The sequence below is a fragment of the Pomacea canaliculata genome, linkage group LG9 (genome assembly GCF_003073045.1).
Source record: "Pomacea canaliculata isolate SZHN2017 linkage group LG9, ASM307304v1, whole genome shotgun sequence".
Lineage (NCBI taxonomy): Eukaryota > Metazoa > Mollusca > Gastropoda > Architaenioglossa > Ampullariidae > Pomacea > Pomacea canaliculata.
The window spans coordinates 20,494,718-20,521,774 of record NC_037598.1 but is presented as its reverse complement, the minus strand read 5'-3'; the positions used below and the strand labels follow the sequence as shown (position 1 = coordinate 20,521,774).

Sequence of the window (27,057 nt, the reverse complement as noted above, 5' to 3'; positions counted from 1 at the left end):
TAAGTCAACTAGAGTTGATTAAATGTAGCCAGTAGTGAGCATGCAGGAGTGATGTGGCATTGTCAGATTTTTTAGCTTGGTAAGGGAGTCAAGGAGCCAAGTTTGAGACTTTCTGTAGCTTTATGACAGAGAAAGAGGAAATGGTTATCGTTTCAGAACTTTCAGATTGGATCAGATACAACTTTGACTCCTAGGCTTGGACAACCATTGACGCTCAACTGTGTTCCACCTGAGAGTATACCTCCATCACAAGTGTTCTGGGTTATTAAAAAGACAGGAGGAGGTTTTGAGGCCGTAAATCTAGATGCGCGTGTCACTATGGATCATGAATGTAAGATATGCTGCTTGTTGTATGATACATGTCACTATATAGATCATGTTAGATATATATATGCTGTTTTTTGTATATCTGCAAAGGATTCTGTAGAGGATGTTTATTTTTTCCTAAACTTTGAGTACTGGAACACAGATCGTGATAAATGTTTTGTCAAAGTGCCTTTATCAGATGCTACAACTACAAACTTGTGTTGGTTACTTTCATAAAATTAGTATGCTACTTATTTCTTGTATTTATAATTGGTTCATTTAGTGGATTGCAATTTTTCTGCCAGATAACTGAGATGAGCTTGACTGTTTGATTCAGTGAATAATACCTGTTTAAAAAACACACACCTGCAGACACCATAATATGCAATAAGTAGTCAAAGCAGTGAAATAACATCTTTGTATACATCTACTGCGCATGGTCCATTGGTTGTAGTATTGACAAGGTAGATATATCCATGTGCATTTTTAATGATCAATTTTGCCATCTTTCTATGTATCGCGATGATTATAGGTATGTATGGAATGCTGTTATTTACTTACATATTGGAAAGAGTATTGTGAACCAAGCTCAATCCCATTATTTGTGAGAAAATTGCACTCCACTAGATTTTTAATGCAGCATTTACAGTTGTTCCTGTACACATTGTAGACGGCATGATTGATTAATGAGGACACATAATCACCTTGATACACCTTGTCTAGAACAACCTCATTCTAGATGGTTTGTCATGCCTAGGATGAAATTGCTGGGATGCATATAGTAATAATTTTGGGAATTGTTTGATGAACATTATGAACATTTTATAGTAATAAATATAATGTCCTTAAATGTAGAACTTTCACTGCTTCAAGTCAAACCATTCTTTCCTTCCTTAAGCTTTTAATTTTACCTGCAAAGAGAGATGACCATTTTATTCATGTGGAAACAACTTTGCCACCAGAATCTATTTCCCTTTGACCATGACTTTTGCTAGACTACACATTGTCTACCACCTGATCATTGTTCACATTCGTTTGATATGAACAGACCGGCTTCGAATCACAAACGTCAAGGCTTCTGACTCTATGGATGGACGAGCATATGCATGCATGGCAATGAATGAAATCATGAGGCAAAGCACCCAGGGTCCACAGTTTTTCATGAGAACCACAAGGAAGTGAGTTGCTGCATAACCATGTCTTAAAACTTGCCTACTTTGAACTGTTACATATCAAGTATTTTTTTGTAAGTAGTCTTTTGATAGCATTGCATACACATTTATTGAATTTACAGGTTTACTCATATTCTAGAGGACAATACTACTGTTCGTAAATATATATATATAGATTCTCCAAAATTCTCTTCTTACACAATGAAAAATTCTGTTCACATTGTTTTGGGAGCAAATTAGTATGAATTACTTATCAAGAACAAAAGAAATTATTATGGCTGATACCAATATAGTCTCCAGATTTATAGTGAAATAAGCACATTAACATTGAGCTTTTCTCCAGTATCAGCCAGACTCAAAGTGATTCACAGTCACATAGGTGTGCAAACACACTGGTTTAGGGCAGGCATCAAATGCACCTGCATAAACATTCAGACATGAAGCACAGCAAAATATTGATAAAGTTGATTAAGAAAGCCCTTTACCCACCCTCAAAGGTAGGCTCAAAGTGCCTCACAAAAAAAAAAAACCCAACCAAACACAGACAAACACAAAAATTATGAGCACTGATTTCAGAACAGACCTGCCTGCCTCTATATTGTAGCCATTCAAGTGAAGAAGGTGAATGCCATCCGCACAGTTGATATTGTTAGTAAAAGGAGTCCACTGCATAAAGTCTTTGATAAAAGGTTATGCTCGGGAATGTAGCTGAAGAGTGATTACACTGAGATGTAAAGTAAAAATTGTTTTATAGAATTTTGGACTAATTGATGATACTAGATTATTTTTTTTAAAACCTTGGTCTTGTGATACACATTAGTGACAGTGAAAAATGAAGCAACAAAGTGTTGGCATAGTGCACAAGCAGAAATTCCATGTATTTGTGATGGAGAAAATGTTATTTTTTTTTTTTTTTTGCAGCCACTGAAGAGCTCAGTCCAGTGAGCTACATGTGGGCTTCTCCAGAAGACCACTTTGGTCTTCGTGGAAATCAGTTCAAGGTCAAGTGCATTTTTTCTGGAAAGTATGTATATCATTTTTGTTTTAGATTCAGTGAGCTATGATTATGGGGTTGATGAAGACATTTCACAATGACTAGATTTTGACACAATTGTTGTTTTGAGATCTTTTGTTGTTCTCGTAGTTTAATATTTATTATTCATCAGAGTTAAATATCATTTCTTCAAGCACTGATCGAGTCATATGACAGTGAGCACCAAACTCACTGACGAAATCATCCTGCATATAATGTTCATTTAGATGGTCAATTAAAATTCTCTTGACAAACTCTTCTTTCTTTTTATGCTGATTATACACATATACCATATTTCAACACTTTGAGTTAATGCCTTCTTCAATAGTAAGATTATCAACACATAGTTCATTGTTGATACATAATTTTTGTTATTGTTAAATGGTTTTTCTCCTTGAAGAGAGAAAAATAAATTCATCAGAATATTAAGTCATTTGTTTTTGATAATTATTTGTCCCAGACGTTTACTTCTAGATAACCTTGAGAATGTGTGGTGATTTCGATATACTCTTTGCTTCATAGTCCAACACCAAATGTACACTGGGAAAGAACAGATGGTGCACCACTGCCAGATCGAGCCAAAATATTGGCTTTTGGGATGGAGATGGTGATTGATGATCTACAATTTGAGGATGCTGGAACCTATGCGTGTTGGGCTTCCAACAGTAACACTCAGACACGAGTTCGGAGAACTGTGTCTGTGCGTGTAGAGTGTGAGTATTGGTACATTTAACCATTTGAAAACAAGTTTGTTTTTTTAAATTGATAGAAACAGAGCCTAAAAAAACAATTCTTTGCTGAACAAATGTTCTTTTCTTAAAAAGTTTATCAAGAAAGGGAGAAATTGCACAAATATATATAGTCTGGTGGTTGCATGGACATATTTTCTGGGATATATTAGGGTTCAGAGGTTGTAAATTAGTGCAATGATTAGCAGCATTGATATATGGAACAACAGCAATGAAAAACCCTTGTTTTTTCTGATTTATTTTTAGCGGTACCTTACTGGCTGCTGGAGCCCCAAGATGTGGAGATTGTAGTTGGTGGCACAGCACAGTTCGACTGCTTGGCGAAGGCTGTACCAGAACCAGACTACTGGTGGTTCATCAATGGGGTCCCCTTAGAAAGTACTATATCAGCTTTCCTTTTTATTTCTGATAACTGATGCATAATAATTTGCTTGTAACAACATTTATCAACAATATGTCTTCTCTTTATGCTGCTGAGCAAGTAGATTCGAGGTGCATGAATAGCATACACCAGGGAAACTGGATTGGCAGTGGTTAAGTGTCAAACGCAAGGAGAATATTATGTATGTTTTTGTGGATTTTAAAAGCATTATAGCTGACTTTGATGTTGCACAGTTACCTCAATTTTTCCACAGATGTGAACGACAGCAGGATTACCCCAGACCGCGTCAAGCGCCCACGTCCTGACCGCATTGTGTTTGAAAATGTCAGCCGGGAGGATGCCATGGTGATCCAGTGCAATGCCACAAACAAACATGGCTACATTTGGGGCGATGTTTACTTGAACGTACTTTGTGAGTATTTATGACCAGATTATAGTTTATTCCAAACATCTTTTCTTTGGTAATTTAACTGTGTGTATGTTTTATGCCATCTCTCTGACCACATGTAACGGAGTAGATTTGGCAGTGGTGGAGATAATTAAGAAACCTACCAAACTTGGCAATTTAGACATTATTTATTTAAATACAGGTGGTCCTCGGGTTACGTCAGCTCCAAGTTGCGATGTTTCGTGGTTGCGACACATCTCCCATTGACTGTATAAAGCCTCGTTTCGACTTAAGTGGTTTAAATTAATATGCGTCGTAAACGTTGTAACGTGAACTTCGTGTTTTTTTAATTACTGTTTATTATTCCTGTTTCATTTCATTATTACATGTATTTTATAAGTGTTTTTTGATAATTACTGTGTTAGGATAGGATTTGTGTACAGTATGTATGTATGTTCCAGCGAAACTCGGTTTACAAGGCGATGTAGGAATTAACGGAACAAAGTCGATCGTAAGTCGAGGACTGCCTGTATTTGCTCATTAAGTTGCCCTGCATATTTCTTTGCAGCTGAGGCTCCTACAATCCTCACTCCCCCGGATCCAGAAAAGCTTGTAGCAGAGGGAACTTCTGTAAACTTGACCTGCAGGGTAGCAGGCAAACCAGATCCTATCATCACGTGGTACAAGGACAATCAGCAGATCAGCAGTGGCAGATACAAGATTATGCCCTCAGGAGAGCTCTATATAACAGTAACCTGACTTGCTCAAATTATCTTTATTAAAACAACTTTCCTGTTCAGTTCTGTCCACCAGATTGCTTTCATTCAACATGTACACAAGTTCCATGCAAGTTCATTTATTTAAACATTTAAAATAAAATATGCACTGAAAATTGCTTTTCTTTGTCATTTTCACTCTTGTTTGGCTATTCTTTCCGATTTCACCATTGGTGAAAAACCATATAATGCCTTTTTTTTTTTGTTACACTTTGGTGAAGGGGACTGTAGGGGAAAGAACTCCCCAGGTAAAGGGAAGCAATGAATACGCGTGTACTCTGGTAGATAACCATCGTAAAATGCACTACTTGCAAATCTTTAAATGTGATTTCTACAAAAATGAAAATCGCAATATAAAACAAACAGTTGGTCACAATTTAAAAAAAAATTAAATGTGGATATTGCTACAGGTTGTAATGTAGCACACTTGTCTAACAGGATTTGGTAAACATAGAGTGACATAAAAAGACAACAAGCAGTCTCCTTCAGAATATACTTATCTTAGATTATTTCTGCAGAAAATAGAAGCAGTCTATTTTAAAGTGAACTTTTTTTCCAACCTGTGATTTCTACAAAAGGTTGTAATATTAGCACAGATTGTCAACCATGAGTTGCATTGGGGAAGTAGCTGTAATAATTAAAGCATTCATATAGCGAAAATACATTTCTGAAAATTTTGTGGGTCAAAGCTCAGAGGGTGTTGCAATAGGGAAGGTCTTAATGAGGTGGCCAACTGTATCAGAAGTCATGTCTTTTGCTTTCATTTATTTCATAAAGATTTAAGAATATATTTTTTTCCCTTGTCTAATCAATACAGCAAGTAGTATTGTCAGATGCAGGGCTGTACACATGTGAAGCTAAAAATATCTTCAACGTGACCAGCAGCTCAGGGAAACTTTTGGTAAGGCGCAAGACTTTGATAGAGCAGAAACCTTTGGATCTGGAGGTCAATGCAGGCACAGATGCAACATTCACATGTTCTGCAACCACTGATCCAGAGGAGGTAAGCAAGTGTATCTATGGAAGGTGTATGTGATATCTTGTGGAGCTGCAAAAGAAAATCTGTTTCTGTTGGCATTGACCAAGCAGTTGTTACTTTTCATGCAGATATCTGCATCCACAGATACAATTGAAAAGCAGCATCAGTGACTAAAGCAAGATAAGGACAACTCTGAATAATAAAAGTCTAAGTCTGGCAAAAAATTTTATTTAACAAAGATGTTCTATATAGAGACAAACACTTTAAAATAGTTTTGTTTGCGGAAGGATGTAGATTTGTATTGGAGAAAAAGGAGGCGAAAATAAACCTGATTTCATGGTCTCGCAGGTTGACAAGCTGCAAATCAAATGGCTGAAGGACAACAAGGAAATCTCCGCTGATGCAGATAGAATGACAACCAACAAACAGAACAACTCTCTGACAATATCAGGAACCATTGTACGCGATTCTGGATCATACACTTGTGTTGCTACCAACGGCTTAGACCAGGAGGAGGCCTCAGCAATGCTGACAGTTAGAGGTGAGATTCTGGCATCTGCAATCATTTCCAAAAAGCAAATGGTCTATGGTGCTGGCACTTTTCAACTTGCACATCATGGTATAGAGGGAATAACAATCCTATTGATTTTTTTTTTTTACCATTGTATAGATCGACCTGATTCTCCCACTGATGTAAAAGTTGAAAAGTGTGCCACCCAGAATGCTACGGTGAGCTGGATACCTGGCAGCTACAACAATGCCCCAGTGCAGTACTATGTGGTTCCCCTGTGGGACCCCGGGGTATGCTTGCCTAGCAAGCATTGTAAGAATAGGGTCCCTGCCATCCAGCCAGGCATGTCGTAAGAGGCGACTAAGGTGGACACCTCACCTAGAGGTAAATTAGGTTGTGGTAGGGCTAACAACCCCACCATGTAAAAAAAAAAGTATGTTACAGAAACTAAAACCAGAGAACTCGTCACAGATGGCGGAGGTAATGAAGCACACCAGGTGACTGGACTAATGACGGACGACAGCCAAACCCGAAAGGGAGCTGGCGCCCCGACAGTGGATTTACTGAAGCCGAGGCAGAAGTTGAGGGTGGGGTGCTGGAACGTCCAGACCTTGTACCAGACTGGCAGGATGCTCCAACTAGTCAAGGAGTTTGACAACTACAACTTGGACATCCTGGGAGTCAGTGAGGTCAGATGGACCGGCACGGGAAAGAGGAGACTAGCGTCAGGACATACCATCTTGTTCTCAGGAAGATCAGACGCTCAGCACTCTGAAGGAGTAGCTCTACTCCTCAACAAGAAAACGGAAAAGGCACTGCTGGAATGGAAGCCTTATGGACCCAGGCTTTTGAGAGCAAGATTCCATTCAAAGTACACCAAGCTGACAGTGCTAGCTTGCTATGCACCAACAAATGACTCTGAGGCAGAAGACAAGGATGCTTTTTACGATCAGCTCCAAGCAGCCTCAGAAAGCGTTCCAGCCCATGACATGTTGCTCATCATCGGCGATCTCAATGCCAAGGTGGGAAGTGACAACACCTGCAGGGAGCATGTCATGGGCAAAACATGGAATCGGAACCATCAATGACAACGGAGAGAGACTGGCAGACTTTTGTGAAGAAAACAACCTACTGATTGGTGGCACACTCTTCCCACACAAAGACATCCACAAGGCAACATGGACATCACCAGATGGGAGCACAAAGAACCAGATAGACCATGTCATCATCAACCGAAAATGGAGGAGCTCACTTCAAGATGTTAGAGCCTACAGAGGAGCAGACGTTGCCAGTGACCACACTCTTGTGATAGCCACAGTTTCCCTGAAGCTACGTCGATCACGAGGAAAACAGGCACGTCAGCAGAGAGTGGACTCTGGCAAACTGAAAAATCCAGTCATCGAAAGGGCCTTTGCTATGGAAGTAAAGAACAGGTTCCAAGCACTAGGAGACCAACAAGAGATGACCTTAGACGACTTCAATCGAGTCTTACAGGAATCAGGAGAGAAAATACTGGGCTTCCAACGGAAAAAGAAAGAACAGTGGATCAGAGAAGAGACATGGAAGAAGATAGAAGAGAGAAAGTCAGCCAAACAAAGAATCAACAGCACCAGATCTGAACGCCTGAAAGAACAACTCAGACAAAGATATGCAAAACTAAACAAAGAGGTAAAGAGGATGGCAAGAACCGACAAAAGAGACCACATAGAGAAACTGGCAGATGAAGCAGAAAATGCAGCAAGTAAAAATGACCTGAAGACACTGTACAAGATAAACAAACAGCTAAACAACGGGTTTAAGAACAGTGATGTACCAGTGAAAGACTTGAACGGTAATGTCATCGAGGGAGAGGCAGAAAAACTACAGCGCTGGAAGGAACATTTTGAGTCGGTTCTGAACAGACCAGATCCCCCTCAGCTTGCAGACATCCAGCCAGCAGCTATAGACCTTGACATCTGCACAGACCCACCAAGCCTGGAAGAAGTGACAGCAGCAGTCAAGACAATGAAGAGCGGCAAAGCACCAGGGGCAGATGGAATAACAGCAGAGATGTTGAAAGCAGATATAAATGTGACAGCTCCCAAGCTGACTGAAATCTTCAAGCAAATTTGGGAATCAGGGCAGCTCCCTGTTGCTTGGAAGACAGGGCTCATCTTCAAGTTACCCAAGAAAGGAGATCTTGGAGACTGCAATAATTGGAGGGGCATAACACTTCTTTCCCTCACCAGCAAGGTCTTCAGCAAGATTGTTTTGTCAAGACTGACGGCAACTCTTGAGAAAGACCTCCGACCACAGCAAGCAGGATTTCGTCCTGGGCGATCCTGCTCCGAACACATCTTCATTCTGCGACAGATTCTGGAGCAGAGCAACGAATGGAACACACCGCTGTACATCAATTTCATCGACCTGGAGAAGGCTTTTGACAGCATCCACCGCGAGTCCTTATGGAAGATCCTGAGGCATTACGGAGTCCCTGCAAAACTTGTTCAGGTCATTGCAATGCTGTACAGCGATTTCAAATCCCAGGTTGTCTGTGACACGGAGCTCACAGACCCTTCAACGTCAGTACCGGGTGAAGCAGGGCTGCATTCTGTCGCCGTTCCTCTTCATCCTGGCCATGGACTGGATCATGAAGACTTCCACCGACAGTGAGAGGAGAGGGATCAGATGGACCATGACTATGACAGCAACAACAACGCTGGAAGACTTGGACTTTGCTGATGACATTGCCCTGCTGTCACACGCGCCCAAGACATGCATGAAAAAACAAAGGCCTTCTCAGAAACAGCTGGAAACCTTGGCTTGAAGGTCAGCACAAAGAAAACGAAAAGTATGAGAGTGAACGCCAGAGTCCAAGACGGCATCAAACTAAATGGAGAAGAGATTGAGGAAGTTGACAGTTTCACCTATCTTGGGTCCAAAATGTCAAACACCGGGGATGCGGAGGTGGAGATTCGAGCCCGACTGGCGAAAGCCAGCCAGGCCTTCGCCTCACTCAGGAGCACATGGAAGGCAAAAAACATCAGCCAGAAGATCAAACTGAGAATCTTCAAGTCAAATGTTATCAGCACCCTCCTTTACGGATCAGAATCATGGAAGATGACCAAAACCATCAGTAACAAGCTTGACGTCTTCCAAAACAGATGCCTCAGGCGCATACTTAACATCTTTTGGCCAAATACCATCAGCAACGAAGAACTCCACCGAAGAACTGAAACCGAGTCCATCACCACGCAGGTTCAACGAAGGCGTTGGCGATGGATTGGACATGTGCTCCGCCAGCAGACAGCAGACCTTTCCAGAGTCGCCCTACGATGGACTCCAGACGGCCGAAGAAAACGAGGCCGCCCAAAGGAAACTTGGAGAAGAACAGTGGAAAGGGAGATGAAAGGAAAGGGCTGGACATGGGGTCACCTAGAGCGGGTTTCAGCCGATCGACATCGGTGGCGGACTCTGGTTGAGGCCTTATGTGCAACCTGATGCACGAAGAGGAATAGATAGATAGATAGTACTATGTGATTCAGTACAACACAAGTTTCAGTCCAGATACATGGAATTTCGGAGTCAGAGTAAGTATATTTACCCTTAGAAATCCTGTTTGAAAATACCATGAAAAAAATACAGATTAAACATAACCATAACTTGATAATAACGATAAATAACCTTTTTATAACTGTTCTGTACCCTTTATAGGTTATCTTTGTTCTGCATGTTACTGATGTATTAAATGTTAATTCCTCACGTTTACAAATTCTTTCAGGTCGATTCTGACTACAATGTATCAAATGTGAGCTTGACTTCCTGGGCTAACTTCACTTTCCGTGTCATTGCTTACAACCAGATTGGAGAAAGTGAACCCAGCTTTCCTACTTTAATTACTTGCAAAACTAGACCCGATCGTCCAAGAATGCACCCTCAGAATCTGCAGACGATTGGAGACAGACCTGGGTATCTGCATATCAAATGGACAGTAAGTGATCTGAGCCTAGGAAAACATGTGTAAACATGCATCTGTAGTTTAAAATGATAATGGTTAGGACCTTTAACAGATTTCTGTTGAAAGTGTGAACATTTTTATCAATCTACTTTTGCAAGTGTACATGGTTTAGACTTTTTGTATGATTTTTGCTTAAAAGTGTGAACATTTTTAACCCTTGGAGCACAATGAGCCAGGATCAGGGCTTTGCCTCGGAAGAATGGGAAAGGTGGTTTTCATTACTTTTCCTGCAAAGTTCAAGTCTTCTCCTTTCCAAAAATGTGTAGGTTTTTTGGTCTAATATTTGCCTGAGACCAGCAATAATAACAAACAAGCTTCACCTAATGTTATCTTCACAGTCTTCAGTTACTAGCCAGTCTTTGTAATACTTCAACTTTTATGCAGTGCTAAGAGGGTTAATCAGATTAGTTTTGCAAGGTATGCTTTTTTCGTTGTTTTGGATTGATAATTTGATAGTCATCTGCATGCATTTCATACTTTTTTTGCATTTCTCTTACAGCCAATGCCAGAGATTCAGCAGAATGGCCCTGGTTTTATGTACATCTTGCAGTATGAGCGAGAAGGGTATCCAACCGGTGTGCAGCAAATACCAATTGATGATTGGAGAGTGAGAGAAAGATACATTGCAGTTGGAAACCTGATCTATGAACCATACATTATTACCTTGAAAGCCAAAAACAGTGTGGGTGATGCAATGCAAGATCCTCCTAAAATTCGAGGTTTCACAGCTGAATCAAGTAGGTTGTAGGTGGTTAATTCACGTTGTGAAGTTGTCTCATAAGAGTTGTATGTATATGTATTCATACAAAGGCATAACAAATTGTAATTTTTTTAGATGAGATGAAGAAAATAGTATGTACTGCTGATCTTTAGTATGTCAAAGATTGGTTCAAAAAATGGGGGCAGAGCACATGTAATAATCTGACCCTTTCTTTCACTTTTTTGTCTGTTGACTAGTCTGCCTGCTTATCTTGGTCTGCAAATTCGAGAAACTCACCATCCTTACTGTTTGTTACCTGATTCTTCTTTTTGTCTTCTGTATGTCTTTTATTAGTTATTAGTACTGTTATTAGTTATCAGTACTGTTGTTTATCTTTCCATCCTTCATATGCTGTCTATCTTCCTGTCACCAGAACAACAACATATGGCCACATGATTTTTAGTTATTGTCCCTTGTATGCTGTCCATATCTCGTTCTTGTTCTTGGGTGCTAAGAGCATGCTCCTTAGGAGTGTGAGTATGCACTTTACAAATTTAGCATTTATTATTAATAATAATAATTATGGGCTTAGTTATTATTGATTTTATTTCAGTTGATCATGGACTGATTTTTTTCAAAGAAAAATTGTAATGCATTTTAACATAATCTTACTTCTTTTTCAGTTCCTAACATTGTGCCTGAGACTTTCCAGGCAGAGCAGCTGGGAGACACCTATGCAGTGTTAACTTGGGAATTTGACTACCTACAAATTAACAAGACACCCACAGCAATAAATGGGGAATTTCGTGGTTTCAAGGTGGGAAGGGTCTTCGCGTCTTCCTGATTTTTAATTTTTGCAGTTATAAAGCTGAATGGTGTGACTTTTATGTAACACACAATAAGAGCGCAGTAAGTGCCATATTATAATAATTAGAACGTTTATCCTGCAGCATTCCAACCAAAGTGGGTGGCACTCTCTTTGCTGACTAATAATAAAAAAAAAAAACCATCATAAACACTGGCTAACAATAAGATGCTATGATGCAAATCACATTCAGTGACTGAGTTACAGGTAAAAGAATACAAAGGTAATGAATATTAAAGTAAAAAATTGAGGATCAGACATTGAGGATCAGACTGACTCATATGACTTTAAACTGAATTGCATTAATGCATAATGATAATATAAGAGATCAATTATAGTGTTTTTAATTAGTTTTTATAAAGTATCAACCAGTATATAAATGTGTAAAAATGACATATGCCAACTAATCTGTGTAAATAGCAGTAGCGTTGAAATGTAAATAGAACTCACTGTTGCAGGCTGTGTGGTTAAAAAACATTTTCATAGCCTTTGATGCAGTTCTTCTTTAAAGTGGGCAGGAATGAAAATATGTGGAAACTTGGTTCAGCTCTTTTCTGGTACAAAATCCAGAATGATCTGCGTGAAAGCATCTCAGCAATGTGACTGAAGCTAATGATACTTAGAGCTATTTAAATGTCAAATGTAAATCTTTGACTGAATTAGAGTTTTCATATTTTTTTCCCCATATTCAGATTCAGATTTGGCAGAGAGGGTACAAAAATGACACAATGAGAGAGTGGAATATCTCACCACAGGATGCCCTTGCCTCACGAAATGGCATACAGTTTCGAACAACTGTCCATGATCTTCTACCAATGACCACTGTAGAGGCACAAGTCTCTGTGATGAACAACTACTATGTTTCACGGCCAACAGATGTTGTGACCTTCCAAACAAAAGCAGGACTTTAGAAATCAATGCGTAGATAAACACACAGAACACCAACTTGCACAAGTGCAGATGCATGTATTGATTCATATTTTCGTTTTGATTCTTTTCATAGTGTCTACTGTTTTAGTCTAGTGATTCCAGAAGTCTGTCCCAGATAATATTTAAACATTTTGTAAACGTTTACAAATGGCAGAGACGCTTTGTAAGCGTTTATAAAATATTTAAATGCTATCAGGGATGCCGCTCTTCCTTTTTTGGTTTGTAGACTAATGCTATTAGACGATGACTTTGATTTACACCATTTTTCAATTGTTTTTGTCTCTATCTTGTGATTAATGTATTTAAATGCTTTTCGCATCAATCTGTCCACCATGCTTAATGTGAATAGTTACATTCCTTATCATTACCTTCTGGTCTTGAATTTTTTTGTTTTGAGGAAGTATGTGTCAGCTTGGTATTAATAGCTATTTAACTATTCTTCTTTGCGATAACTAAACCCTTTGCGTCCCTTTGGCTTTAGCTATCTGGCTGGTCTTCCTTTTTCTGCTGCTTTCTTTTCTAGTCTTTACTTGATAACCATTTTCTGAATTAGATTTACTGATTTAACAAAATTTGTAAAGCGCGCATACTCACGCTCCTAAGGAGCATGCTCTAAGCGTATAAGAAAGAACGAAACATGGAAAACATACGAGGGACAGGAATACAAACAAATAACATATGAAACTATACAAGAATAAACTGAGTATTAACGAAGAATAAAATCAAATACAGAAAACGCAAAGAAGAACCAGTAACAAAAACAAGAGCAGAGAGTAACATAATCAAAAAGGAAGGGTGTGAAAAAGGACAAGAATATGGGAAAGGTTGTTAGGTGTAATGTTTACGGAAGAGTGTGTTTTCAATGCATGTTTAAAGGATTCAATAGTGGGTAGGTGGCGGATATGGAAAGGGAGAGAGTTCCATTGTTTCGCTGCACAATAACCAAAAATCATGTGGCCATATGTTGTTGTTTTGATAACAGGAAGAGCATGGAGACAATCATCAAATGAGGAGTGGAGCTGTGTAGCTGGGACGTAGGGGAAGAGCAGTTCAGAGAAATAATCAGGGCAGGTGCCAGCAAAGAAATTAAACACAGCACGGACAGTTTGTACAGGATACCAGAACGGATGGGAAGCCAGTGTAGAAAACGAAGGAGAGGGGAGGGCGGCGTGATCCCCGTTTCCGAGCTTTAAGCACCAGACGTGCAGCAGAGTTCTGTACTTTCTGGAATTGTGAAGAAGGTATTCAGGGTACCCGGCAAGCAAGGAGTTGCAGTAATCAAGTCTGTATAAAACAAACACACAGACAAGAGTGTTGGTAGTGCGTGTAGACAGAATGTGATGGATGGCGCTGATCTTGCGTAGCTCACTATAGACAGCCTGACAGCTGTAACATGTCTATTATGACCGGTAGACTGACAGCAATAGTCATGTCTGCAGTGACAATGAATGCCAGATTCCTGACAGAGGATGTAAAGTAGATTTGGTGGACAAACGAGTGAAGATGAATTTCTTTTTCTCGAACATAGGAGGGCTTCCGTTTTATCATCGTTGAGTTTAAGGTTGTTACCATCCAGTCTTTGGCGTCGTTAATACAGGTTTCTATGGAGCTCGTAGCAGACTGAGGCTCAGCCGATGGAGTGGACAAGTTAAGTAATTTGCCGTCAATAGCCTGGCTTAAAGTGTTTCTTAACTACACGAATAAAGAAGTGCGTTTGACCAAGTTTAAAAGTCTGTATAAAACAATCATAAGAATCATTTTCCAAAGAAAGTCAAACGTCCTTATTTGTCTAAGAACGACACCGGCAAACTATGTATCCCACATGTGTTCTTTCTCACAACAAATCAAGACCTGTACATTTCTGTTAATCGGGAGGCTGTAAAATATTCTAAGAACACACAAGAAACTCAAATAAATACCTCTCTAAAAACAACCAATCACGTATTACACATCACATAAGCTACTCTCAACCTTCCAGTCATAGAACTATACATACACAACACAAGTTTATTCTCTAATTCCATACGAGTTCAAACCTATAAAGTCTACAATTTCTTGAATTATAATCCTCCTTGTTCCCGTCTTTGTGCCCTCCAAGTGATTCCTCAAAATCCTTGTAACTTGGTAAACATACAGTTCGAACAGATGTCTATGTTACAACAGAAAAAAATTCTTCACCGACCATTCCAGAGATAACAACAATAATAATAATACATATCTTTTACCTTGTGTAGGCAAAAAAATCACTGGCATTCCTAGTCTCTTACAAAATAATCTTCACCTTCACCATGTCTTTCTACCTCGACGACTTGTTTGGAAATCACAAAACTGAGTTCGCAATGAACATATCGTTCAGTCATGTCTCTTTCATATGTCATGCTCGCTACCATTCAGTCCAGACACAGCCAAGGGAACAATCCATGCTTCTTAAAACAGACAAGGGTGATAACCCACGTTCCTAACAGATGGACAATATCCGTATGTGCGCAAGCTGCCTCGTTTAAAATAAAAAGGGAATAAAAATACGGTGGCTTATTATATATATTTTTGACAAACACAACTCGTCAAAATCGTACACAGGCTGCTGGCATAATTTAATGGTCTTGCAACCTGTGAAAATGTAGACAGTTTGAACAATGAAACATATATGTATGTATGCATATTCTATCAACTATCAGGAAAACGGTTTTCATTGATTGAATAATGTGAATGTTGACGGCACCCTGGCCAGTTAAAGGACTAAGGACAAAAGTGATTTCACAGTGTCTGAAAAGGGGAAGTTATAGCGATGCCATAGAGATTTAAATGATACCTACTACTGTCCCTTGATTCCAACACAAATACGGTGTTTGTGGACTGCGCTGGAAACTTACATAATCTTGAGATAAAAGCCAATATACCTTTAACATGTCTTCGATTCGGTATAGACTCTAATTCAGTTTTTAGGTCAAGTTCAAGTTTTTAAAAGCTTGTAACAGGCTAGAAACATTTTCAAGCAGCTTTGCCCATTCTCGACATTTGGAGAATAGCGGGAGTGACCTCAGAAGCTTAGACCATGGATTGCTGTCTGTCTGCCGAGACCAACGCTTAGTCTCTTGCGAAGTTCTCCGCTCGGCTAGCCTAAGCAATGAATGTGACCAAACCGGAAGCTTTGTACACACCTACCTCGTTTTAGTGGGGGAAAAAAAAAATCGTCTGCCAACAGTAATACAAGTTCGTGCCTAGACTAAGGCCGCCGAGAGCCAGCACGAACCCCGGGTCATAGAACTCTCCCGGCCCCTTGTAATTGTAATGGTAAATTATTTCCCAGTGCATAATAACAATGTTTTCAATTCGATTGTCAATATCTACATTTCGTTCAGTAACGTAATAGAGACTGAAAACACGTGCACTAGGATTTACATCACTGCATGAACATAGAATTGTTTACACGTGAGGGGTTAGTAAATGAGGAAAAATGACCTTAAAGGATCAAACTTGTATCACCCTGGTACATAGAAAAAATCCCCATAGTCAACAACGATGTCAAAACTTCGACAGATTAGAGAAAAGGCTAGAGCCAGTCGAGACCGACATCAGCCACTATCCGTTAAAATGCTTGACCAGTTTTAGAAGACAAAGCAAATCTTTTAAAGACTCATTAACCAGCAGTAATTGTTGTTAACTTTAGTATTCAAGTAGATCAAAGGGAGAGGGTTTGTAACAATATGAGCTTTTTCCAGTTTAGAAGACAGCATGCGACATACAAGAGAGCGCGTCGTGAAAAGATATAAAACTTAGTGTATCGATGCCCAACCGTCCAAGCTTTCTTTGGTCCAAGGACTCCGACCAAAAGTAAGTGTGTGTGTGTGTGTGGGGGGAATTAAGTGTCCATATGCATGTAGACCAGAGAAGGGGTTTAAACGAGTGTAGCACTGATCAGCTGGTCAAACATTCAGCTACTTGACTGCTGACTCATCTAACTAGCTCATAAAAATGTCGGTCTATACCTCCAAACCCCGACCGTAATTTTTGTTTCCATGAAATCCCATCCCATCGAGTCTTGTCAGGTGGGCAGCAACAATAACGCGCATTCCGGCCCCTGGGTGGAAGTTGCTGTAATTACAGACGCTGGTTTCTAAACCCAAAACAGGACCAAAATAATTTAATCTGATTGTGCCTAGACTGTGGGCGTCAAGACAATTAGGAGAATTTTAATATAAAAAACCTATAATATAAAATAAATATAAATAATATAAATAATAAATAAAATATAACATATAATATAAAAACCCTAGACATAATAATGACACACATAATAGACACAAATAATATAAAAAATAATAAAAATGACAAACTAAGTTAACATTTGTGTCATAACGCATCTATAAACTTTCCTCCTCTCTTCTTTATCGTGAAACAAATAAACATTACACGAAGCTCCTTAAAAACGACATTCAGATAAAAGTATATGATTATTGGAAAAACAAATGTCGCAACCACCACAAAACTATAGACACAAATCACACAATCATATATGTTACAGCTTCCTTGAATACAACTAGCTCACGGCAAGAACGATTAATGCGAGGTGGCTCTGGGGGACGTTGGTAGGTAGAGATTATATATATCTCCTTACCCCCGGGTGTAACCTAGGACGGTAACTTAAAATAGAAACAAAAATAAAGGAAAAAATCGACATTTATTTAAAAAAAATTATTTACGTAAAAGCTGACTAAAATATGCGAACTAATTTTGTGGCTCCACACTTCCATCTTACCCACCACAGCTTTGCACTGATTGTCACTCTACCCGTGTTCGGAATAAGCAAAGATATCACAACGCAACATAACCATTAGAATAACAACTGTGAACTACTGCAGCTTAATTTTTCAACGTTCGGCTCTCAATTATTAAATAAAATGAACAAAAAATTGTTTGACTGCAGACAGCACACTTTATCGAACAGTTTTAACTCGAAGGTACCTAAAGACTGTTATGTCCGATTCACAGACGCTAGCAGAGCGTCCTGGGTCCGATCTGTCTTTTTACCTGACACAGGTGTGTCCCCACTGACAGAAGTCACCTTTTTACCTGCCCCTTGTCACTGACCTACTTCAACAGACCGAGGCAAATGGAGCCCAGGTATGTGTCGCACATTTATGTTCCATCCTTAGGAGAATTCGTCAATACATAAGACAACTTTCGACCCGCTAGTAACACAGTTCTTAGGAAAAAGAAATACTTTAGTGTCAGCTTCAAGAAGTTTCAGGATGTTGACTGTCACAAGAGTTTTCATCACATTGTCAAATAACTCGCTTCCGGGGTCAGCTTTGTCCTCCATGTTCGTCAAACATGCAAACTTTTGAAATGTTTTTTTCACTCACTGCATTTTACACTTGAACATTAAATTTTTATTTTTTTATTATCCTTTATCTGTATTGACGATCAGAAATGACATGGTATTGACTTATTGATGTAATATTTTATTAATAATCACCTGGGGAAAAAGTTCAAATACCGGAAATACAAAATGGTTGCAGGTGTTAAAAGCTCATTAGTTTGTGAAATTTATTGTTGTTTAGCTACAGTTTACCATTTCGTAACATTTTGTTCGTCCGACGTTTGGAATGTGTGCACAGAAATTAAATTTTCAGGCATTTTTGATTTGAATAAACTTATAACCTATTAACTTGTAAACCACGGGTAGCCAATTGCATTAGTGCTTTGTGTTTTTTGTAATAGAATGACCAGATAGTTTTTGATTCATGCGTTACCTTTAAACATTGATCTAGATACTAAATCGAATTAAAATATAACATAACAAAAAAGTCAATATTTTGTTATTGTTAACAATCATGTTTGTTGTGTTGATATCCAATGGGATTCTGCATTTTTCAGATGAAGTGTTTAAGGTGTTCCTAGACTGATTGTAAAAATGTGGAGGCTGTCCCTAAGTTTGCTGAGTCTTGTGACTCGAATCAGTGCAGGTAAGAACAACTGGTTACTGCTTCCATGGTATGCCTTATAAACCAAAAGCCTCACTTTCTACAACACCACAGTATACTTTCATCAAGGGTCTTGATACCTGGCAGGTGCAAGTCTGAGTTATATAGGAGATAATTACTGAATTTGAATGAGACGTATGATTATTTTGGGTATATGTAAGCAAAATACTTGGTATATATACATATAGATAAATGTGTTATAAATTATGTAATTTTTAATTTAAAATATTTGTCACCTTTTTTTCAGTCACAATCCCACCAGGCATTTTTATGCAAGCACCCTTTGATGTTTTTTACAAGGCAGGAGAAACAGTGGAAATACAATGTGTTGCAGACGGTATTCCTCGTCCAAAGTAAGTTTAATTCGTCAAAGAATAATAAATAAGGAGTGGTTGATCAAACTGTGTCATAGACATTGAAAGAATTTTGTAAAATAAAACTAATGGTTTAGTTCTAGTTATTTTCTTGTTACTCCTCGAGGAGCATATAGCTGCAGCAACACTTTGCCAGCGGATCCGATTTTGGGCAGGCTCCTCCTTTGGGACCATGTGGTTCTGACGACCTTTACCTCACTCTCTACTGTTCTTTTCCAAGTCTCGTTTGGTCTCCCAGTTCTCTTCTTCTGAGGATTCCTGGAAATGGTGTCAGCTGGTTTGCGCAGGGTGTGTCCTATCCAGCCCCATTTGTGCTTTTTGATGTCTTGGCTAGTGGCATTCTGGTTTGTTCTTTTCCATAGGCTGCTGTTGGAGATCTTTAGGGCCATCTTATTCCCAGAATATGGCATAGGCATTGGTTGGTAAAGGTCTGGAGCTTGTTGTTGATGGTGTTTGTCACTCTCCAGGTTACAGAACCATCCATACCGTAGGATTGCTTTCACATTGGTCTTGAAGATGAAGGATAATGCTCGGAAGTTCCGGATGGGCCATAGGCTGTTAAAAGCATGCCTGGCCCTGTTGATGCGGATTTTGATGTTATCACCTGCTCCACCATACTTGTTGACAGTGCTTCCCAGATACACGAAGTAATCTGTTTCCAGGATGTTCTCTTCTTGAAGATGGATTGGGAGTTCCTGCTTGCTGTTGATTCTCATTACTTCAGTCTTCTTTCTGTTGACCTTTAAGCCAGTCTTCTTTGCTTCCTCTGCTAGCTTACTTAATTTGGTTTATGCATTTTGCTGTTGATGAGATAGGAGACTAATATCATCTGCGAAATCCAGGTCCTCTAGCTGTTTGGTGAAGGTCCACTGAATACCGTTGTTGTTGTCTTGGGTTGTCTTGTGCATAATCCAGTCTGTGACCATCAGGAAGATTGTTGGTAATAATATGCAACCCTGTCTTACACCAGTCTTCATTACAAAAAACTAATGGTGGCATATTTCAATTTCAATTTTAGCTACAAATGGAAACGTAACGGAATCGAGTTCAACCCAAGTGGAAATGATGATCGTGTAGTCCAGCTTGCTAATGTTGGCACGATTGTTTTCACAAAGCCTGAAGATAAAGATGAGGGTATATTTCAGTGTTTTGCTGAAAACAACTATGGTGTGTCAACCTCAATCAAAGTGAACTTAAGAGAGGCAAAGCTGAAGGTAAGGCATCTTTAAACCTTCAGGAGAAGTTATTTCCAATGTTTTTACATTTTTTGGAAATGCAAAATTAGATTTGTGAAATTAGAGTAGAATTGTATTTCATGAAAGGCTTGTGTTGGGATAAAACTTTTATAGATGAATAGTATTGTTCAGCTTTTCAATCACTCTTTTAGTGGAAATTTCATTTAATTTGAGTATTTATATCGCACAGGATCATATCAGAAACAGATTGCGCTGTCTGTAGAGACTAATAAATAATAATCTTTAGAAAATGAAACAGAAAACACACTAACAATGACACACTATGAGGCTGACAACACACTCAATCACTAAAACTTGCAATATGCAGTGGCACACTGTAGTGGACACAGAAAAATCAGCCACTAAAACCTGTAATAATGGCACACTAAGATGCTGACAACAAATTCAGCTACTAAATAAAACATGCCATCAACAAGCTTAAAAGAGATAGGAAGTAAGACCAGAGTAAAAACACCAAGTAAAAAAAATACATTTGACTCATTTAAAGTACTAAGTAAAATAAATTGCTCAGATGCTTTATATTTGTTATGTATGAAAAATAATATATAGTATGTTTTAAACCCAAATTTTTAACAAATATTTAAATTCTGCATTTCAGTCTAAGTAACAATTGTTGTAAGGGGAGAGTTCCATTGTTTAGAAGCACAGAAGAACATATATTGTGTGAAACTGTCCTTTACTTGGAACGGACAGAGTGCAGGAGTAGAGATTTCTAGCAGGAGTGTTGATGGAGTAGATCTGAAAAACAGAGGAAGTGCCAATTAGAAGCGAACTAAGAGTTTAAAGTCAGCTAGAGTTGATTAAATGTAGCCAGTATTGAGCATGCAGGAGTGATGTGGCATTGTCAGATTTTCTAGCTTGGGAAGGTAGTTGAGACAAGTTCCAGAATTTCTGAAGCTTTATGACAAAGAAAGAGGAATGATTATCGTTTCAGGACTTTCAGATTGGACCAGATACAACTGTGTCTCCTAGGCTTGGACAACCATTGACACTCAACTGTGTTCCACCTGAGAGTATACCTCCACCACAAGTTTTCTGGATTGCTAAAAAGACAGGAGGAGGTTTTGATGCGCTGAATCTTGATGCACGTGTAACAATGGATCATGAACGTAAGATATGCTGTTTGTTGTATGATGCATGTAACTATAAATCAAGAAAGTAAGATATGCTATTTGCTGTATATCTGCAAAAGATTCTGTAGAGGATGTTTATTTTTTCCTAAACTTTGTGCAGTGGAACACAGATCATGATAAATGTTTTGTCAAAGTACCAATATCCATGTACATTTCTAATGACTGGATTCTCTATCATTCTATGTATGGCGATGATTGTAGGTATGTATGGAATACTGTTATTTACTTACATATTGGGAAAGAGTATATCGAACTGAGCTCAAGCCCATTTGTTATGAACAGACCGGCTTCGAATCACAAACGTCAAGGCTTCTGACTATATGGACGGACGAGCATATGCGTGCATGGCAATTAATGAAATGATGAGGAAACCCACCCAGGGTCCACAGTTTTTCATAAGACCACAAGGAAGTGAGTTGCTTCATAAATACGTCTTTAAACTTGCCCACTTTGAACTGTTACATATAAAATTAAATACTTGTTTTTAAATAGTCTTTTAATAGTATTGCTTACACATTTTTTTGAATTTACAGGTTTACTCATTTTCTTGAAGACGTTAATACTGTTTGAAAATATATCTAGACCAGTCCAAGATTCTCTTCTTACACAAGGATAAATTCTATGTCCACAGTGTTTTGGGAGCAATTAGCATGACTTATCAAGAACAAAAAATAATTACTATGGCTAATATCAATAGTCTCATCATTTATAGTGATATAAGCACATTTGTATAAAGCTTTTCTACAGCATCAGCCAGACTCAAAGTGCTTCACATACATATAGGTGTGCAAGCTCAGTGGTTTAGGACAGGCATCAAATACACCTGCATAAACATTTAGACATGAAGCACAGCAAAATATAAATAAAGTTGATTAAGAAAGCACTTTACCCACCATCAAAGGCTCCAAGTGCCTCTCGAAAAAACCAACACAAAGACTAAACAAAAATCATGGACACCGATTTCAAAACAGACCATTGCATGCCTCTGCGGTGGCAGTGAATGATTAAGCAAAGTGTTGGCATAGTGCACAAGCAGAAATTCCATGTATTTGTGATGGAGAAAATGGTTTTATTTTTTTGCAGCCACTGAAGAGCTCAGTCCAGTGACCTACATGTGGGCTTCTCCAGAAGACCACTTTGGTCTTCGTGGAAATCAGTTCAAGGTCAAGTGCATTTTTTCTGGAAAGTATGTATATCATTTTTGTTTTAGATTCAGTGAGCTATGATTATGGGGTTGATGAAGACCTTTCACAATGACTAGATTTTGACACAATTGTTGTTTTGAGATCTTTTGTTCTCGTAGTTTAATATTTATTATTCATCAATGTTAAATATATTGCTGCAATTACCGAGTCATAATGAACACCAAACACACTGACAAGATCATCCTATAATATAATGTTCATTCAGATGAGAGCTGGTCAGTTAATTATCTTGACTGACTCGTATAAATATTTGAACACTTGGAGTTAATGCCTTTATTAATAGTAAGATTATCAACACTAATTTTTGTTATCGTTAAATGATTTTTCTCCTTGAAGAGAGAAAAATAAGTCTCAGAATATAAAATCATTTGTTTTTTATAATTATTTGTTACAGACGTTTATTTTTATTTCAATTTTATTTTAATCTGGAGAATATGTGGTGATTTCAATATACTCTTTGCTTCATAGTCCAACACCAGATGTACACTGGGTAAGAACAGATGGTGCACCACTGCCTGATCGAGCCAAAATATTAGCTTTTGGGATGGAGATGGTGATTGATAATCTACAATTTGAGGATGCAGGAACCTATGAGTGTTGGGCTTCCAACAGTAACACTCAGACACGAGTTCAGAGAACTGTGTCTGTGCGTGTAGAGTGTGAGTATTGGTACATTTAACCATTTAAAAACAAATTTGTTTTTTAAATTCATAGAATTGGTGCGTAAAAAATCATTTCTTTGCTGTAAATGTCTTCTTTTCTCAGAAAGTTTATCAAAAAAGGTAGAAAGAAATATATAGTCTGGTGGTTGTAAGGACATATTTTCTGGGATATATTAGGGTTCAGAGGTTGCAAAACCTGGTGGAATGATTAGCAACATTGATATATGGAACAACACCAATGAAAACCTTTGTTTTTTCTGATTTATTTTTAGCTGTACCTTACTGGCTGCTGGAGCCCCAAGATGTGGAGATTGGAGTTGGTGGCACAGCACAGTTCGACTGCTTGGCGAAGGCTGTACCAACACCAGAGTACTGGTGGTTCATCAATGGGGTCCCCTTACAAAGTACTATATCGGCTTTCTTTTTTATTTCTGATAACTGATGCATGATAATTTGCTTGTAACAACATTTATCAATGGATATCTTCTCTTTATCTTGCTGAACAAGTAGAGGTGAATAGCATACACCAGGGAACTGGATTAGCAGTGGTCAAGTGTCAAATGCAAGGAGAATAATATGTATGTTTTTTGTGGATTTTAAAAGCATTATAACTGACTTTCTTTGATGTTGAACAGTTACCTCAATTTTTCCACAGATGTGAAAGACAGCAGGATTACCCCAGACCGCTTCAAGCGCCCACGTCCTGATCGCATTGTGTTTGAAAATGTCAACCGGGAGGATGCCATGGTGATCCAGTGCAATGCCACAAACAAACATGGCTACATTTGGGGCGATGTTTACTTGAACGTACTTTGTGAGTATTTATGACCAGCTTATAGTTTATTTCCTTTTGTAATTTCCTTGTGTATGTTTTACGCCATCTCTTGAACCATGTAGTTGAGCAGACTTGACAATGGTGGAGATTATTATGAAGCACAGCTAACTTGGCAATTTAGACATTATTGATTTAAATATTTGCTCATTAAGTTGCCCTGCATATTTCTTTGCAGCTGAGGCTCCTACAATCCTCACTCCCCCGGATCCAGAAAAGCTTGTAGCAGAGGGAACTTCTGTAAACTTGACCTGCAGGGTAGCAGGCAAGCCAGATCCTATCATCACGTGGTACAAGGACAATCAGCAGATCAGCGGTGGCAGATACAAGATTATGCCCTCAGGAGAGCTCTATATAAAAGTAAACTGACTTGCTCAAATTATTTTTATTAAAACAACTTTCTTGTTCAGCGAGTCTGTGATATACATAAAGAGAATATTTTGCAGAATACTGAAAAGCTTAGTGTTTAGTCAGTTTGAAGGCAAATATGATCTTAGATAATAATTCTAATGCACATTCTATTCTCTCACTGAAGCTAATGATATTTTAAAAAAATGCTGTGTTTCTACAGACTTGCACGCATATTCTCATATACACAAATTTATTGCACTCAAACCTTTTTGTCCAGATAATGAAATGACCCACAGCATATCTCATTTGGTATAACATAAGCAGCCTGACACATAATACTGGAGTGTGTTATAGTGTGAGCTGGTATACAGATTAAGAAAGTTTTTTTTTTTTAAGCAGCCTGTAACATCTATATAGTATATATGTATTTTTACCGTTAGCCTTTCTTGTTTGGTGCCCTTAGTTTACACATTTCCATTTTTTAAATACCAGTAGTAAATAGCTTCCCTTTCAAGACTTGCTATAATCCACCAAAATCTGGTGTTAATAGTGATCAGTCCACCATTCAACCATGCTTTCATTCAACATAACACAAGTTCAAATACCTAGAATTTCAAGTTCATTTATTTAAACATTGAAAATTAAAAAGCACTGAAATTGCTTTTCTTTGATATTTTCACTCTAATTTGGCCATTCTTGCTGATTTTACCATTGTTGAAAAACCATGTCATAATGCTTTTCTTTTTTGTTACACTTTGGTGAAGGGACTATAGGGGAATACCTCCCCAGGTAAAGGGAAGCAATGAATACTCGTGTGCTGTGGTAGATAATGAGGTTGTCTTAACATTCACTGTTTACATATCTTTAAATGTGATTTCTGCAAAAAAAAGAAAAGTCCCAATATAGCACAAATAGCTGGTCACAATTTTTTTTAAAATAAACGTGAATTATTACAGGTCGTAATGTAGCACACTTGTCTAATAGGCATCGGCAAACAAAGAGTAACAAAAAGACAACAATTAACAAGTAGTCTCCTTCTGAATATACTTATCTGACATTATTTCTGTAGAAAGATAATATGTTGCAAACTGTTGGCCAGAAGCATTCTATTTGAAAGTGAACGTTATTTTTTTTTTCCCAGCACGTGATTTCTGCAAAGGGTTTTAATATAGCGCATATTGTCAACTATAAAGCATTCATATAGATAAAATACATTGCTGAAAATTTTGTGGGTCAGAGCTCAGAGGGTGTTGCAATAGGGAAGGTCTTAATGAGGTGGCCCACTGTATCAGAAGTCATGTCTTTTGTTTTCTTTTATTTCATAAAGATTTAAGAATATATTTTGTTTCCTTGTCTAATCAATACAGCAAGTAGTATTGTCAGATGCGGGGCTATACACATGCGAAGCTAGAAATATCTTCAACGTGACCAGCAGCTCAGGGAAACTTTTGGTAAGGCGCAAGACTTTGATAGAGCAGAAACCTTTGGATCTGGAGGTCAATGCAGGCACAGATGCAAAGTTCACATGTTCTGGAACCACTGATCCAGAGGAGGTAAGCAAGTGTATCTATTGAAGGCATGTGTGATATCTTGCAGAGCTGCAAAAGAAAATCTGTTTCTTTTAGCATTGACCAAGCAGTTGCCTTTATTGCAGAGATCTGTATTCACTGATACATGAGATACACAGATACATTTATGAAAAAAGTAGCATCAGTAACTAAAGCAAGATATGAACAACTCTGGACAATAAGATTCAGAAAATATTTTCAGTTTGTGGAAAGATGTGCATTTTTATTGGAGAATTGGAAGGGAAAATAAACCTGATTTCTTGGGCTCACAGGTGGACAAGTTGCAAATCAAATGGCTGAAGGACAACAAGGAAATCTCCGCTGTTGTGCAGCGAATGACAACTAACAAACAGGACAACTCTCTGACAATATCAGGAACCATTGTACGCGATTCTGGATCATACACTTGTGTTGCTACCAACGGCTTAGACCAGGAGGAGGCCTCAGCAATGCTGACAGTTAGAGGTGAGATTCTGGCATCTGCAATCTTTTCCAAGAAGCAAATGGTCTATGGTGCTGGCACTTTTGAACTTGCACATCATGGCATAGAGGGAATAACAATCCTATTGATTTTTTTTTTCCATTGTATAGATCGACCTGATTCTCCCTCTGAGGTAAAAGTTGAAAAGTGTGCCACCCAGAATGCTACGGTGAGCTGGATACCTGGCAGCTACAACAATGCCCCAGTGCAGTACTATGTGATTCAGTACAACACAAGTTTCAGTCCAGATACATGGAATTTTGGAGTCAGGGTAAGTATATTTGCACTTACAAAGAAAAAATGAAAGTTTAAACATAACCATAAGTTGATAATAATGATGAATTACTTTGTTTTATAACTGTTCTGTAATCTTTATAGTTTATCTTTGTTCTGCATATTAATGTTGTATTAAATGTTAAT

The 27,057-nt window shown here is 38.4% G+C and overlaps 3 protein-coding genes across 11 annotated transcripts in view; all 3 read left to right on the top strand.

The window, feature by feature from the left end:
• LOC112572607 (neuroglian-like) overlaps positions 1–27,057 on the top strand; it is a 170,281-nt gene that overhangs the window by 131,002 nt on the left and 12,222 nt on the right. The window lies entirely within an intron of this gene.
• The window catches only part of LOC112572610 (neuroglian-like), a 32,348-nt gene that overhangs the window by 2,414 nt on the left and 2,877 nt on the right, over positions 1–27,057 (top strand). For 2 of the 3 annotated variants that reach the window (XM_025252368.1, XM_025252369.1), the window contains exons 5-14: positions 21,340–21,514; positions 21,821–21,949; positions 22,622–22,724; positions 23,212–23,402; positions 23,678–23,809; positions 24,061–24,219; positions 24,416–24,597; positions 25,956–26,141; positions 26,429–26,621; positions 26,748–26,908. In XM_025252368.1, the coding sequence (XP_025108153.1) occupies positions 21,340–21,514; positions 21,821–21,949; positions 22,622–22,724; positions 23,212–23,402; positions 23,678–23,809; positions 24,061–24,219; positions 24,416–24,597; positions 25,956–26,141; positions 26,429–26,621; positions 26,748–26,908 (1,611 nt within the window). Of the gene's footprint in view, positions 1–17,775; positions 17,913–18,668; positions 18,758–19,022; positions 19,129–20,167; positions 20,364–21,339; positions 21,515–21,820; positions 21,950–22,621; positions 22,725–23,211; positions 23,403–23,677; positions 23,810–24,060; positions 24,220–24,415; positions 24,598–25,955; positions 26,142–26,428; positions 26,622–26,747; positions 26,909–27,057 lie in introns of those variants that run through there. The other variant, XM_025252367.1, reaches the window with a different exon arrangement.
• Positions 1,355–13,156, top strand: LOC112572612 (neuroglian-like). The gene is made up of 14 exons (XM_025252370.1): positions 1,355–1,484; positions 2,400–2,502; positions 3,034–3,224; positions 3,507–3,638; positions 3,896–4,054; positions 4,599–4,780; positions 5,624–5,809; positions 6,134–6,326; positions 6,456–6,565; positions 9,815–9,865; positions 10,057–10,266; positions 10,793–11,030; positions 11,677–11,810; positions 12,551–13,156. Exons 2-14 carry the CDS (start codon positions 2,429–2,431, stop codon positions 12,767–12,769), a joined length of 2,079 nt encoding a protein of 692 aa, XP_025108155.1. The 5' UTR covers positions 1,355–1,484; positions 2,400–2,428; the 3' UTR covers positions 12,770–13,156.

Bases quoted from the DNA above. Each gene is read 5' to 3' on its own strand.
- LOC112572612 (XM_025252370.1), top strand. From the start codon at position 2,429: ATGTGGGCTTCTCCAGAAGACCACTTTGGTCTTCGTGGAAATCAGTTC. The intron at 10,267-10,792 runs GTAAGTGATCTG...TTTCTCTTACAG, and splicing joins ATCTGCATATCAAATGGACA to CCAATGCCAGAGATTCAGCA. The intron at 11,811-12,550 runs GTGGGAAGGGTC...CCCCATATTCAG, and splicing joins GGGAATTTCGTGGTTTCAAG to ATTCAGATTTGGCAGAGAGG.